The sequence below is a fragment of the Ceratosolen solmsi genome, unplaced genomic scaffold (genome assembly GCF_000503995.2).
Source record: "Ceratosolen solmsi marchali unplaced genomic scaffold, CerSol_1.0 scaffold7, whole genome shotgun sequence".
Lineage (NCBI taxonomy): Eukaryota > Metazoa > Arthropoda > Insecta > Hymenoptera > Agaonidae > Ceratosolen > Ceratosolen solmsi.
The window spans coordinates 4946868-4958995 of NW_011948413.1; the positions used below are offsets into that span (position 1 = coordinate 4946868).

Below are 12128 nucleotides of genomic sequence, written 5' to 3' on the forward strand. Positions count from 1 at the left end.
ATTAAAAGGAATAACTATGATAATATTACTTGTATATTAAAATTTTATAATAATATTCATTAGCATCTTTATAATACATTGTTGAAATTAAGTTATTTTAATTTACAGACTCATTAGATTAAATTGTTTTGTTTAATATTCATTCAAATAAATTCTTAATATGGATATATCTATGTGAATATTCAATGTTTCACTAACTACGCGAGCAATGTAAATCGATTAAATTATATATATGAAATAAATTTGAAATAAACATCTTTATATGCAATCGCATATTTTAATAGAGAAATAGCATTGCATTATATCATTGTCATTATGCAAGTTTATTACTTAATTATAAATAAATATAATCACTATTGAAATATTGAAAAAATATTGTACTACTAGTTAGCTAACAACTTTATTAAAAAATGAAATATTTTGAACTACTACAAAGATTTTCATCCTATTGTTAATACAAATCCTATTGTTCTTATCGAATTTATGATATAAAATTATTTTTATACCGAGATATACAATCACGAAGTACGTATTGTAATATATATTGTTTCATTTATTATATCTTGAATATTTTTATTTGAAAAATAAACTAGATATACATTTATGTATATAATTGATAAAAATAAATGACCATATATCAGGCAACTTTTACTTACAACTTGTTAATTATTGTAGATAAAATATGAAATAAAGATACACGAATTAAACCTTCACTTTTATTTATAAATAAATTTTTTATTTTAAATATTCGTTCAAAAATTTTACGAATATCATCCACTTAATTTAAATTCCCGATTAATTACTACAGTTAATAATTGTAATCAATCATCAAGTCGGATAATTAACTAAATGACGCCAGTTCTTAGTTTCATTCTCAATCAAATTTTCTAGTTACATCAACGTAATCACCTTGTGGTGCTTTATAGCCTTCTATTGGTAGTGTGTTTAATGGTCCTTTAGAAGAAAAGGGTAGTAACTCGTCATCGATCTAAAAAGAATAACTCAACTTTACAATTATTCCGTCTATTAAACTTTATACATACCTTTATCGCATCTAAATAAAGACTATATGATATTTCTTTCAGTTTATTGAGAGCTTTTAATTTAGCAGACATATACAAACGTATAAGTTTTGCATGCTCTCTATGTTGCGCAGATTTATATCTATTCCATTCTTTAAACATGAAAGCTCTTTTTTCTAATGTCTTAAATGATAAACGAAGCCCACATCTTCTTCTATAACTGCAATATTTTTTATGTTATAAACAGATATTCAATAATTTATATTTATTATAAAGAAAGCAAATATTTTACTGTGCTTCTTTCTCTAATTCTTTAGAAACTTCTATTTCATGAATAGGTTTTAACATCTCCGCATGTTTCTCTAATCGCCTTATAAATTTTTCTAATTTCCTTTTTTTACGTTCCTCTCGATGCTTAATAACTGCAGGGTCAATTTTTTTCTTCTTTTTCAAAGGTTCTGCACTATTAACGAGAATATGAAAATTATAAAATTATTATCTCAAAAATAATATTAACAAATTCATTTAGTTTATAGAATAAAATAGAATTTATTATATAACTGACCATAAAGTATTTGTCAGGTTTAAATATAAAGGAGCATCGACGGAGATACTTCGAAAAGGAGTAAAAATACTATTTATTGCCATCCTTAAACAAATTATGAAAATTATAAATATCCTTTATCATTCTACAGACAATAAATTAAGAAAAGAATTAATAGATGTATTTATATAGGATACCTTGAAAACATATTACATATTTGAATGTTAAACATATTAATTTCAATTATATTTTATTCCAAATAATTTTTCAATGTTCTTTCTTATATAAATAAGTTCTAATAACAGTAGTATGACTTTTTTTCTCCATAACATAACCTCAAAAATCTTTACCGACCGCATAACGCATATCTGTAATACATTACAGCATCTGGTTATTTGTTATCAGTGTGACGTCAATGTAGATTAATGTAGATAGCGCTTAAAGCTCTTGACTAAATCATCCAAATTTGAAAATACTAATTAATTGTCACATTTTTTTATTATCATCACATTATTCTGGGCATTATCGTCATCATTATTTTCTTTTTTTTTATTTTACATTAGAATATAAGATTCCACGATAATGCAATAAGAGAGTACGAGGAATAGGAGATGAGACCAATGATATCAACAAGTTTTTAACATAACATAATAATTAAGGGAATTTCGATAAAACAAAGGAGAAATTGTTCGTGACACGTACCGCCCGTTAATATAAAGCATTTTTTTATTTTTTTTTTTTTTTATTGCGCATCTATTTCTTTATCGTAAAGTCGTTAGTTGAAATGTCATCGCAAATGAAACTTTGTTGTCGATTTCACCTTACCGACGGTCAACACCTTCCAAACTTCGTCCATTATATTTTTATATTCTAATGAACTGTGCCTTGCATCATATCACGCAAATAAATAGAAATAGTGACAATATTGCAGACAATGAGAAATTTGATTATATTGCAATTATTATTTTGAATTGCTTAAAAGTTATTGAATTATCAACGATTTCACGCAATACATAATTATATTATCCTTGCTTGAATATAAGCCAAATTCAACTACAAATCATGTTTAAACGGAAACTTAAAGCACTGAATTTTTGTGATTGGGATAAAGTTGATGGAAATGGTAATAAATCTAAAATTTTATTACAACTTAATCTATATTGTTTATTCATGTAAGATAATTTTATTATTCATATTACAACATTTTAACCTAATAGATAAGCAACATATTAAAAAATTGGTTCTATGGTTGGAGAATCAAAAGATTCGCCAATACAAATTGGACGATCGAAAAGATTTAAACAATATTGCCTCTGCAGATTGGCAATTATATTTTGAAAAATATCTCAAAGATGTTGGTTGTCCAGAATTTGAAACACAATTATCTAAAATAGAATGGTTGATTGGTTTAGCAGTAAAATTAGAGTTTGAAGACAATCGTAAGTGTTTATAAATCACAAGAAATTAATAATAAATTAATTTAATCACATACCCTAAGAACATGATCGTATATATTAAATTCTAGATGAAAAGTATAAATCAGTTGAAAGTAGCAGAACAAAAGTAAAAAATATAATTGATTCCATTGTGTCAACCACAAATCCACTTGACAATCTAGACTGTTAGTATAATTTTAGCACTATTTATTTTATTTGTTGTTTTTAGATTTTCACTAGTTTTAACTATATAAATGTGATTTTACTTTTTATAGTTCAAAGTAATGATTTCAAGGATGGAATAAATACTTTAGCTAAATTGTTAAGTATACCACAACATCCAAATCACTTAATAACACTTGAAGCTTGTAGTCAATTTATCTGTAAAAGATTAAATCACGCAGCTGTACAGAATCCAAATTCTGTAATAGTTAAAGGAATACCTTATCCAATTATGGAGACCAGTGTTGGATTTAATATGGTTGATCCTGTATTAAATAATGCTGCAAAAATATTGAGTATATTGTACATTCAAGATTTAAGAGATCTCCAAACAAAAATAAACGAAGCAATTGTTAATGTTCAAAATATTACAGCAAATCCAAAAACTAATACAAAATTAGGTAAAGTTGGCATTGGAAAAAATTTAAATTACAAATAATTACTGTTAATATTTTTTCTAAATTATAATATTGTAGAAATCGTATTTATAATATATAATTATGTTCAATTAATTATTACGTATTTTATTATTTATTATAATAGTAATATTTAAAACGATCTAAAATAATTATTTGTAAAATATAATGAACAATATACAACGAAAATATTTAGATATTTTTCTTAAAAAGATCGTTTAAAAAATGTAACATAATATTGTCATAAAACTAAGAGCTGAATGCTTTACTTATAGAAATTAGATCGATGAATTAAGTTTTATGAAAAAGAACATTTTTAATATTTTTTTACATTAGTTATATAAATTAAATAATTTTATTACATCTTCGCTAGTAAATTCTTATGATATTACAATGTAATATATCGCACAAATCATGTCTTTCATAATTATATAACAATAAAACTTGCATTGAAATAGATACATCATAAGTATCATTTCTGTTAAAACATCGACATATTGTTGATATCATTCAATAGATATAAATGTGTAATCAATATTCTAATTTACAAAATATACCTAATAAAAACACAAAAACAAAGACTCAAAATGATTATATACCTTTATTTCTTGTACCATTTTATTTATAAAAAATATATAAAACAATTATAGATTTTATTAACATAGATTAAAAACAAGTTTTTATGTTTGTAATTTTATATTTTATAATTAAAATATAAAAAATTAAAGAAAATTAATATTTAATGAGTTAGTAAAAATTATATACATTTGTAAAGCATTCAAATATTTATATTAAGAACATTCGTATCCTTCCAGTTTTAAATATTTTTTTACAAAATTTATATATTTTTTATTTATGCTATATTATTAGATATTATAAAATTAAAAATTTAGATTTATCTATGTAAACATTTGGTATGTAAATACAACGTATACTATGGAAATTCTCTAAGTTATGAATAAAAGTTAAAAGTATTTTGTTAAGCTTTAATATTTTTGAATTATTAAAGTATTATTTTAGATTTATTGATTTTAATTTTACATGTTTTATAAAAAAATGATAATGAAAATTAATTTTAATAAAAAATTTTAAATAGAAAGGAATAATGGAAAATATTATTTTCAATAATTTTTAAATTTGAATTTATGATAATCTACAGTTTTCTCTAATGGTCCAAGGTACTGATTTCACTGATTGTTGCTGTTGATGTTTTTCGTCTTGAAGAGAAGCTTCCAATGCTCTAGCCAAAGCTTCGTCTTCGCTTATTGTACCCTGTAAAATCTTAAAAGAATTTGCACTATTTGTACTATTTTGCGTCGACTTATTCAATGAATTTAATCTTGAAAGCCTCAGTGACTCATCCTTTCCTATACACGAGTGGTCTGTTGGATGTCTATGCTTCAAACAATAGTTTTTATTACACTCCTTGCACTTTACTTGAACAATTTCTTTGATTTTACACCCTTTTGAAGAACATTTATTAGAAAAGATTTTTCTACGGTTTTTCCCAAAATCTGATCGACAATCATTGTCAATATGTAATCCAATTGCTAAGTCAGGAGGATCGCCGCGTTTCGATGGAACAGGTGCATTGCACAGCGGACAAACTGGTACTTGAACATTTTTTTTATAGGCGCTAGGACATGAATGGTCAGCATATGAAATATGATCCGTACAAAAAATTGCTGCACAAGCGTCACACTTAAAAGGTAAAAAATCTAAACGGTTACACGATTGCTCCGAACAATGTTCACCAAGATTTGGGAATTCCATTTCAATAGCACTGTATAAATTTAAATAAAATAATATTATTTTGAAATAATGTTAACAGATATTAAAAATTAGGGAAATAAAATACCTTCTTGGTTAATCTTACGAAGTTGATAACTATATTGTACTTTATGTTAAACCGAATATAACGATTTACTTATCACTTTGATATTGCAGGCGCATGCAAACGTATATACAATCAAAATGAAACATGAATGTACGCAATTTAAGTCAACGTCATGCTATGACAATCAAAATCATGATGTAGTTCCTATTTACATTTACTAATCACTAATGACCAATATCTCCAAGTTTGCAATCGTAGCGATAAAAAACAAAAGTATGGATGTCCATACATGTTCATAAAATACTAAAATACGATTTCAAGATAATTCAATAACCTGTCTTTTTTTATTAAAATCATAGAAACACGCGTAATTTCTAATTACTATAATAGGCTTAAAAATTTATCTCCTATTGTTCAACACTTATTTAATTTTACATATTATATCTGTTAACTAAATTATTCCTAATTTTACACAAGTCTGATTACATGCCACCGTTTTATATGATATTCTTACATAAATTAACATATTGTTAAATTGTAATTACTGTACAAATGCACAGCCATCATATTCTTTCGTTCTAGCATTGTGGTAAAATCGTAATCCAAAACGCGAGTCTGCGCAATAAAGCTTACAATGTCATATGGATTCAATTGAATATCTTCGTAGCCAATCTTTCTGTAAATTTTATTGTGCTTGATCGAGTTCCGTTACTAATGTTTTGCCATACCATCCTTGAGATAATTAAGGCAACGATAATGTAGAAATTAATAAGCATAGCCAGATGACTGATTAACTAAATTTTCATTTCTTTGAGTCCTCGAAGCTGCGAACGTTGAAAATGACCTGAGATTATCGAGTGTCGTAAATCCATATTATTATAAAAAATCTCATCATATCTCATCTATTTTTACTTAAATTTTATTTAAGTTTAAATATTCATATTTCGTTGCAATGGAAATTTTTTTCAATTTAAATTAAATATTAAAACTTATGTTTATTTTAAAAAATGTCCGCATATGTTATACCGATGGTAAAAATAAAAACATTAGTCTAAATATAAATTATTCACTAGAATTATTTATTGTTATAATGAACTAAACTTAATAACATTACAATGATTAAAAGTAATACACAATGAAATATATATATATATATATAATTACTGTATGACACATTTATATAAATACATTCGATGGTTAAGAATAATTAACAACCAAGATCGATATTAATTTAATTCACACAAATTATGTACAATCATAATTATCTTATTAAATTGACATACAAAAGTATAATGAAAATATATTATACTAACTTCCTATACAATTTTAAGGCCAATATTTTTAAAAGCTCGACTATCCACTTATATGTTGTGTATTTTCTATACTAAGTACAGGTGAATAATTTACAAGATCAGATTTTTCTTCAACAGAACTACTTTTCGAGTAGTTTGCTGTATCATCCAAGGAATTTTCAACATCCGACTTACTGCTAACAATATGTTTCTTTATATTCGATTCTTCGCTATCACTATTGTCTGAAGATTCAAGATCATCGGAATCAATATCATCATCTAAATCCAATATTGTTTTCCTTTTTTTCTTTAAATTTGATTTAGAATCTTCGTTCGTACTTCTTTTAATACCAGATGAAGACGATGCTGCAAAGCCCACCTCTACAGCATCTTCAACTCTTTCGGTCAAATCAGAGCGTTGCTGATAATAAGACTTATCTTTGAATTCGTGTTTGGGTTCAGCGCAAAGCTTTTCCAATTTTCTCTTTTTGCGTTCAGCAGCCTCCTCATTTCTTTTCGATTGTTTTTCTATCCATGCTTTCAACCTTTTTTCTTCGTTAATATCTCTTAATCTACGTCCACTTAAATCTCTACATGCTTCTCTATTAGTTGTTTTTTCTATTTGAGCACCAATAGCTCTTAACATTGAACCAAAGCCACCTTTACCTCCACACAACCTTGGTTGCAATAATATGTCTCCATTATAAATAATATCATCTAATTCGACTAATCGACCATTATTTTTTAAAAAATAATAATTACTTGCAATTCCCTATAAAATAAAAATTTTATATGTAAATCTTATTTATAAATAATTATATTTAACACGTAATGATTAGGAGAAAATTAGAAAATACTTAATATGCATTAAAAATATACTTACAAATGTCTCTATTAATTTTCTCATTATTTTATTACTATCAATGGGTGGATAAACTTCCATCATCTTAATATCTTTGTGATTTCCTGTTGCTAAGTAAATTGATAGCATTTTATTAATTGTAAATTTCAAACTTTATAAAAGTATATAATGAAAAAACAATATGAAGAAAATTTTTTTAATTTATAATAAAAAATTACAGAACCATAACATAATACAACTGAACCTAAAATTAGTTACAGAGTTTTGCTTATGGATGCACACACACGCAAGCACACATCCGCGCGCAAATATATATATATATATATATATATGCATATAGTACGTATTATCCAGTGACGTCATAAAGATGCGCATCGATATATCGCTTACTTCGCATCAGTTGCCTAAGTGTTCTGCTTCAAACTTCAAAGCTCTTCAAAAAAAATCTCGTAGTCTTTATATTTCGTGTGTAGTGTTTCTTTAAAAATAGTTTCATGTAGGATATAAACACGGAATTTTCCATTACGATCAAAAGTCGATATAGCCTAAAAAATTAAGGCTTCGACATCTCCAACACGGAAATAATTTTTTCCGTAGAAGATGGAGGTAAGTATTATCTGCAGCTTTTATTTTTCATTTTAGAAATAAAGAGTTGAAAATAAAGTAATCTAAATCATACATAACTACGAATTTCGTGGGTAAAAACATTACCAAACATTAAATTTTGTTTATTTTTAATCTTTAGAATGATTCACAAATCCCTCTTCCCTTGGAGCCAATAAGATCTAATAATATAGAAGATAGAAGATTGTGGGTGGGTAACTTAGATTTACGTGTTAATGAGTAAGTATTATTACACTGATTGTATTAAATATATAATTATACATTTTTTGTATATCAAACCTAATTAATTATTATGTTTTCCAACTGGTATCAATTCCTCAAACTCGTACAAAATCATGGAAATATTGAAAAGTTTGATCTTCTATTTCATCGATCCGGACCACAAGCTGGTTTACCAAGAGGCTATGCATTTGTTACATATAAATCATCGAGAGATGCAGAACGTGCTATAGAAGCATTACAAAATCTTAAAGTGGGATCTAAGACTATAGTAGTAAGATATGCTCACAGTATAAACGAGGTATGTAGATTAATAAAGTTGGATTATTGTATTATTTTTTGTAGAATTTAAATGTATTTTCTAAAATTTTTACTGTTCAAGAGCAAATAAATTATGTATACATGCAAAAAGTATAATATATTTAATATTAATATCTGTAATTTTTGAAAAATGAAAATGAAATATTTATATAAGCCTATATATTAATATATAAATACATTTATTAGTGAAACAAGAGTTTTGTAATTATAATTTTGTATTTAACATATTATGAACTTTTATTTTAAATATAATTTAGAATTTATAATACAATTGGCATTGCAAACAAAAGAATTAAATTTCATAGAAATTTTAAATGTATAACAAAGTATTCATTTAAAACAAATAAATGTTATTTATATTATGTTATATTATAAGGTAGAATGATATTTGAATTTAATATCATTCTTAGTTTTCATTAATTCGTTCGTTAAGAATTCAAATGCATTAAAATTATAGGCTGATTTAGATAAACCCAAACCAAAGATTGAGATACCTGCTTTAGCTGGTGCAAAAAAGGATGATAAAAAAATAAGGTATTGAAAATAATTTATTAAATTTAACTATTATTGATAGATATCTGTACATGTACATTAAGTATAATTAAGTTAGCGAAATAAATTAATATTATTTTAGTCGAGAAACAGCAATACAAGCTATTGAGGCTAAATTAAAATTGATGAAAGAGTCAAAAGAAGAATTTCAATTAAATAAGCCACTAGACGGAACACCTTTAATTTATCAGTATCAAAAATCAGAACACAGTAAGCCGTCCACTTCTGTACGACATTACAATCGAGGAAGCTATCACAATAGTAGAAAACCATACGGTCGTACAAGACCAAGAAGATAATTAGGTTCATAAATCATATAAATATTTTGTGTTTAAGTGAGAGAGTATAAGTTCCATGTGTATTTTTTTATTAATTTATTATTAAGACATTGCGAAACATTCTCACATAGATATAACGTCGTTCATTTAACATACAGCTAAATATAATTGTTATTCTTTATATAGGCATGAAATGCAAATCATTCATATTCAATAACAAATGCATTTTGACGATTCCATTTTATTAATTCCATCATTAAATATTGATTTTGATTATAAATTATTGCTTCTTAATTGGAAGTAACATGTAGTGCCATAGCATGCAAAACGTATTAAGAATATTTTAAATATTTCTTTACGAGTATTATTACTGATTAATTTAAAAGATAATGAAGATGAGAATGGACATATATAATCTAATTATACATATGTATATATATATTTATTCTTTTGTGATTATATTGTGTACAAACTATGGCTATTCTGTAATATTTTTGTAATACTAATATTTATAAGTTTAATAAAAACAAATTATATATCTTACACATTAAAATTTATTCATTAAAACATGTGACAAATTGATCTACGTATTAAAAAAATTTATTTACAAAAATATCTATAATGATATACATTTACTAATATAAATTATTTATTTTTAGACATTAAGTATTTTCCCCTTAAATGGTAAGGAAGTGGGATTGTACCTGGACAAGGTAATTGACCTGGAATTGTACATATACAACTTTTCTCGCAGCCAAATCCAAAATTTGCTGGGTTATCCTGTTTCATTTTTAATACGTCTTCTTCCATCAAAGTTTTTTTTGATTTTCCAATTACTTGTAGCAAATGATCCATAATTTCATCCTTGCTTTTCATATCAACATCAATTAGCATTTTCTTTCCATTTTCTATAAATCATAATAATAATAAATAAACATCATTTCATTTAATGAGCATTTATATTATATTGTAAAAAATATAAAATACCATAAAAACATGATATAAAAGGTGATGGGGTTTTATTTTTTATAGTTACAACTTGAACATCTGGATTTTTATATAATATCTGTGATAGATGCCAAAATACAAAGTTTCTGAAATAAAAAAATCATTAAAATATATGATACTTTTTTAATTTTAATTTAAACGCAGACAGTGTATTTAGTCGTTTGCTTATATCCTCTACAATTAAACTATATTTTTTTAATATAGATGAATTTTATATTAATATATTTTTAATTTTATAATATTCAGAAAAAATATTTTAGAGTATAACTTTAAATTCTATAAATATAAAGGGATTTATGACAACTCAAATCTTTTATCATGTAAGTTTAAAATAATATCAAAATTTATTTTGAACATAAATTAAAATTATTTTATAAAATTAGTGTCTTAAAATAAGTTCACGGATTACCCAATCTTTAAAAATATTTCATAAAAATATAAATAAAAGAAGCTTCTAACCTTATTCCATTGTGATGATCTCCATGTGAATTGTAGTTAATCAACATTATTTGAATAGATTTTTTCAAAACGAGTTTTCCAGCTTCTAAATATTTAACCGTACGCCTAATAGGCGCTGTTCCGATCATAAAAGGCATTTTTAATCTATTTCAATTCAAATAAAAGTGTAACAACGATACAATTTATAAACACATCATAACCATTAATATCAAGATAATTAGATAAACGAATGTATAAGCACGAGTAGCGATGGGCGGTGGATCCAAAAAATCGTGATTTAAAGTAAAACTGGAATAATACTAGTAAAGAATACTAAATTACCATTATTCCTAGTACATTTTACTTTAATAACTAATTAATATTTTTGATGATCGCCATTCGCCAACAAGGTCAACCACCCAGTTACACTCTATCCCTACAACTTTTGTTAAAAAAAAAGGAAGAAAATATATATTATACATTGTTAAGCTCACCCAGTTCCCCTAACAAATAATTAATTAATAAATCGCATTTTTCTTTTTTATTTTTTAATTTTATATAATATATATATATATATATAATCTTCTAAAATATTATTTATTATCAAATTTGAATCGTAAATAATTTCATTCGTTGATTCGAATTGTCGACGTAACAGAAAATGATTAAAAAAAATTTATTGTTTTGTAAAACTACAGATCTCTCTGGGAATCGACATATTTAGTAATAAAAAGCACATATAAAGTAATACCTAGGGTAAGACATAGTATCAATATGAATGTGTAAATAATAATAAAATAAAAATTACGCTTAAATTATAATTGGTTTTACATTTTCGATATTGTTTACTTTACATGCATATTTCAGCTTCGTATAATTTATAAATTTTAATTCAGAACCGCTTTTTAAATAAAAACACGCGCGCGCGCTCGCGTATTAAAATTTTCGGTTTCAAAATACAATTCAATGACACTTACATTTTAATGAAATTAAATGTTATATTTTGCACTTTTTAACTTATAATGAAAATAGGTATTGATCATTTTAAATTAATTGT

At 25.0% G+C, this 12128-nt stretch overlaps 6 protein-coding genes across 7 annotated transcripts; 2 read left to right on the top strand and 4 right to left on the bottom strand.

Moving 5' to 3' along the window:
* Positions 1-773: 773 nt before the first annotated feature.
* On the bottom strand, positions 774-2457 carry mRpL40 (mitochondrial ribosomal protein L40). Of its 2 annotated transcripts, none has more exons than XM_011506062.1 (5): positions 2392-2457; positions 1588-1671; positions 1315-1485; positions 1044-1242; positions 774-988 (listed from the first exon to the last, which is right to left on the bottom strand). In XM_011506062.1, exons 2-5 carry the CDS (start codon positions 1668-1670, stop codon positions 875-877), a joined length of 567 nt encoding a protein of 188 aa, XP_011504364.1. In that variant the 5' UTR covers position 1671; positions 2392-2457; the 3' UTR covers positions 774-874. The 2 variants fall into 2 exon arrangements, with proteins under 2 accessions (XP_011504364.1, XP_011504363.1); XM_011506061.1 differs by lacking the exon at positions 2392-2457 and adding an exon at positions 1764-1802.
* A 112-nt stretch (positions 2458-2569) lies between these two features.
* On the top strand, positions 2570-3701 carry LOC105367367 (UPF0568 protein C14orf166 homolog). Its single transcript, XM_011506063.1, has 4 exons — positions 2570-2689; positions 2784-3005; positions 3092-3187; positions 3278-3701. The coding sequence occupies exons 1-4, from the start codon at positions 2629-2631 to the stop codon at positions 3661-3663; spliced, it is 765 nt and encodes a 254-aa protein (XP_011504365.1). The 5' UTR covers positions 2570-2628; the 3' UTR covers positions 3664-3701.
* A 1062-nt stretch (positions 3702-4763) lies between these two features.
* Positions 4764-5599, bottom strand: LOC105367368 (AN1-type zinc finger protein 2A). The gene is made up of 2 exons (XM_011506064.1): positions 5499-5599; positions 4764-5423 (listed from the first exon to the last, which is right to left on the bottom strand). Exon 2 carries the CDS (start codon positions 5411-5413, stop codon positions 4784-4786), a length of 630 nt encoding a protein of 209 aa, XP_011504366.1. The 5' UTR covers positions 5414-5423; positions 5499-5599; the 3' UTR covers positions 4764-4783.
* Positions 5600-6771: 1172 nt separating this feature from the next.
* On the bottom strand, positions 6772-7890 carry LOC105367369 (protein SDE2 homolog). Its single transcript, XM_011506065.1, has 2 exons — positions 7653-7890; positions 6772-7541 (listed from the first exon to the last, which is right to left on the bottom strand). Exons 1-2 carry the CDS (start codon positions 7758-7760, stop codon positions 6831-6833), a joined length of 819 nt encoding a protein of 272 aa, XP_011504367.1. The 5' UTR covers positions 7761-7890; the 3' UTR covers positions 6772-6830.
* Positions 7891-8034: 144 nt separating this feature from the next.
* On the top strand, positions 8035-9917 carry LOC105367370 (probable RNA-binding protein 18). The gene is made up of 5 exons (XM_011506066.1): positions 8035-8237; positions 8377-8474; positions 8562-8775; positions 9253-9329; positions 9430-9917. Exons 1-5 carry the CDS (start codon positions 8232-8234, stop codon positions 9644-9646), a joined length of 612 nt encoding a protein of 203 aa, XP_011504368.1. The 5' UTR covers positions 8035-8231; the 3' UTR covers positions 9647-9917.
* Positions 9918-10233: 316 nt separating this feature from the next.
* On the bottom strand, positions 10234-11334 carry mRpS25 (mitochondrial ribosomal protein S25). The gene is made up of 3 exons (XM_011506067.1): positions 11093-11334; positions 10613-10719; positions 10234-10533 (listed from the first exon to the last, which is right to left on the bottom strand). Exons 1-3 carry the CDS (start codon positions 11227-11229, stop codon positions 10271-10273), a joined length of 507 nt encoding a protein of 168 aa, XP_011504369.1. The 5' UTR covers positions 11230-11334; the 3' UTR covers positions 10234-10270.
* Between the last annotated feature and the right edge of the window lie 794 nt (positions 11335-12128).

Bases quoted from the DNA above. Each gene is read 5' to 3' on its own strand.
- mRpL40 (XM_011506061.1), bottom strand. From the start codon at position 1,798: ATGTTTAACATTCAAATATGTAATATGTTTTCAAG. The intron at 1,486-1,587 runs GTCAGTTATATA...TCTCGTTAATAG, and splicing joins AACCTGACAAATACTTTATG to TGCAGAACCTTTGAAAAAGA. The intron at 989-1,043 runs GTATGTATAAAG...TATTCTTTTTAG, and splicing joins TTTATTTAGATGCGATAAAG to ATCGATGACGAGTTACTACC.
- LOC105367367 (XM_011506063.1), top strand. From the start codon at position 2,629: ATGTTTAAACGGAAACTTAAAGCACTGAATTTTTGTGATTGGGATAAA. The intron at 3,006-3,091 runs GTAAGTGTTTAT...ATTAAATTCTAG, and splicing joins ATTAGAGTTTGAAGACAATC to ATGAAAAGTATAAATCAGTT. The intron at 3,188-3,277 runs GTTAGTATAATT...TACTTTTTATAG, and splicing joins TCCACTTGACAATCTAGACT to TTCAAAGTAATGATTTCAAG.
- LOC105367368 (XM_011506064.1), bottom strand. From the start codon at position 5,413: ATGGAATTCCCAAATCTTGGTGAACATTGTTCGGAGCAATCGTGTAAC.
- LOC105367369 (XM_011506065.1), bottom strand. From the start codon at position 7,760: ATGCTATCAATTTACTTAGCAACAGGAAATCACAAAGATATTAAGATG. The intron at 7,542-7,652 runs GTAAGTATATTT...TTTATTTTATAG, and splicing joins GAAAATTAATAGAGACATTT to GGAATTGCAAGTAATTATTA.
- LOC105367370 (XM_011506066.1), top strand. The intron at 8,475-8,561 runs GTAAGTATTATT...GTTTTCCAACTG, and splicing joins TTAGATTTACGTGTTAATGA to GTATCAATTCCTCAAACTCG. The intron at 8,776-9,252 runs GTATGTAGATTA...TTAAAATTATAG, and splicing joins ATGCTCACAGTATAAACGAG to GCTGATTTAGATAAACCCAA.
- mRpS25 (XM_011506067.1), bottom strand. From the start codon at position 11,229: ATGCCTTTTATGATCGGAACAGCGCCTATTAGGCGTACGGTTAAATAT. The intron at 10,720-11,092 runs GTTAGAAGCTTC...TTTTTATTTCAG, and splicing joins GATCATCACAATGGAATAAG to AAACTTTGTATTTTGGCATC. The intron at 10,534-10,612 runs GTATTTTATATT...TATGATTTATAG, and splicing joins TTTTATATCATGTTTTTATG to AAAATGGAAAGAAAATGCTA.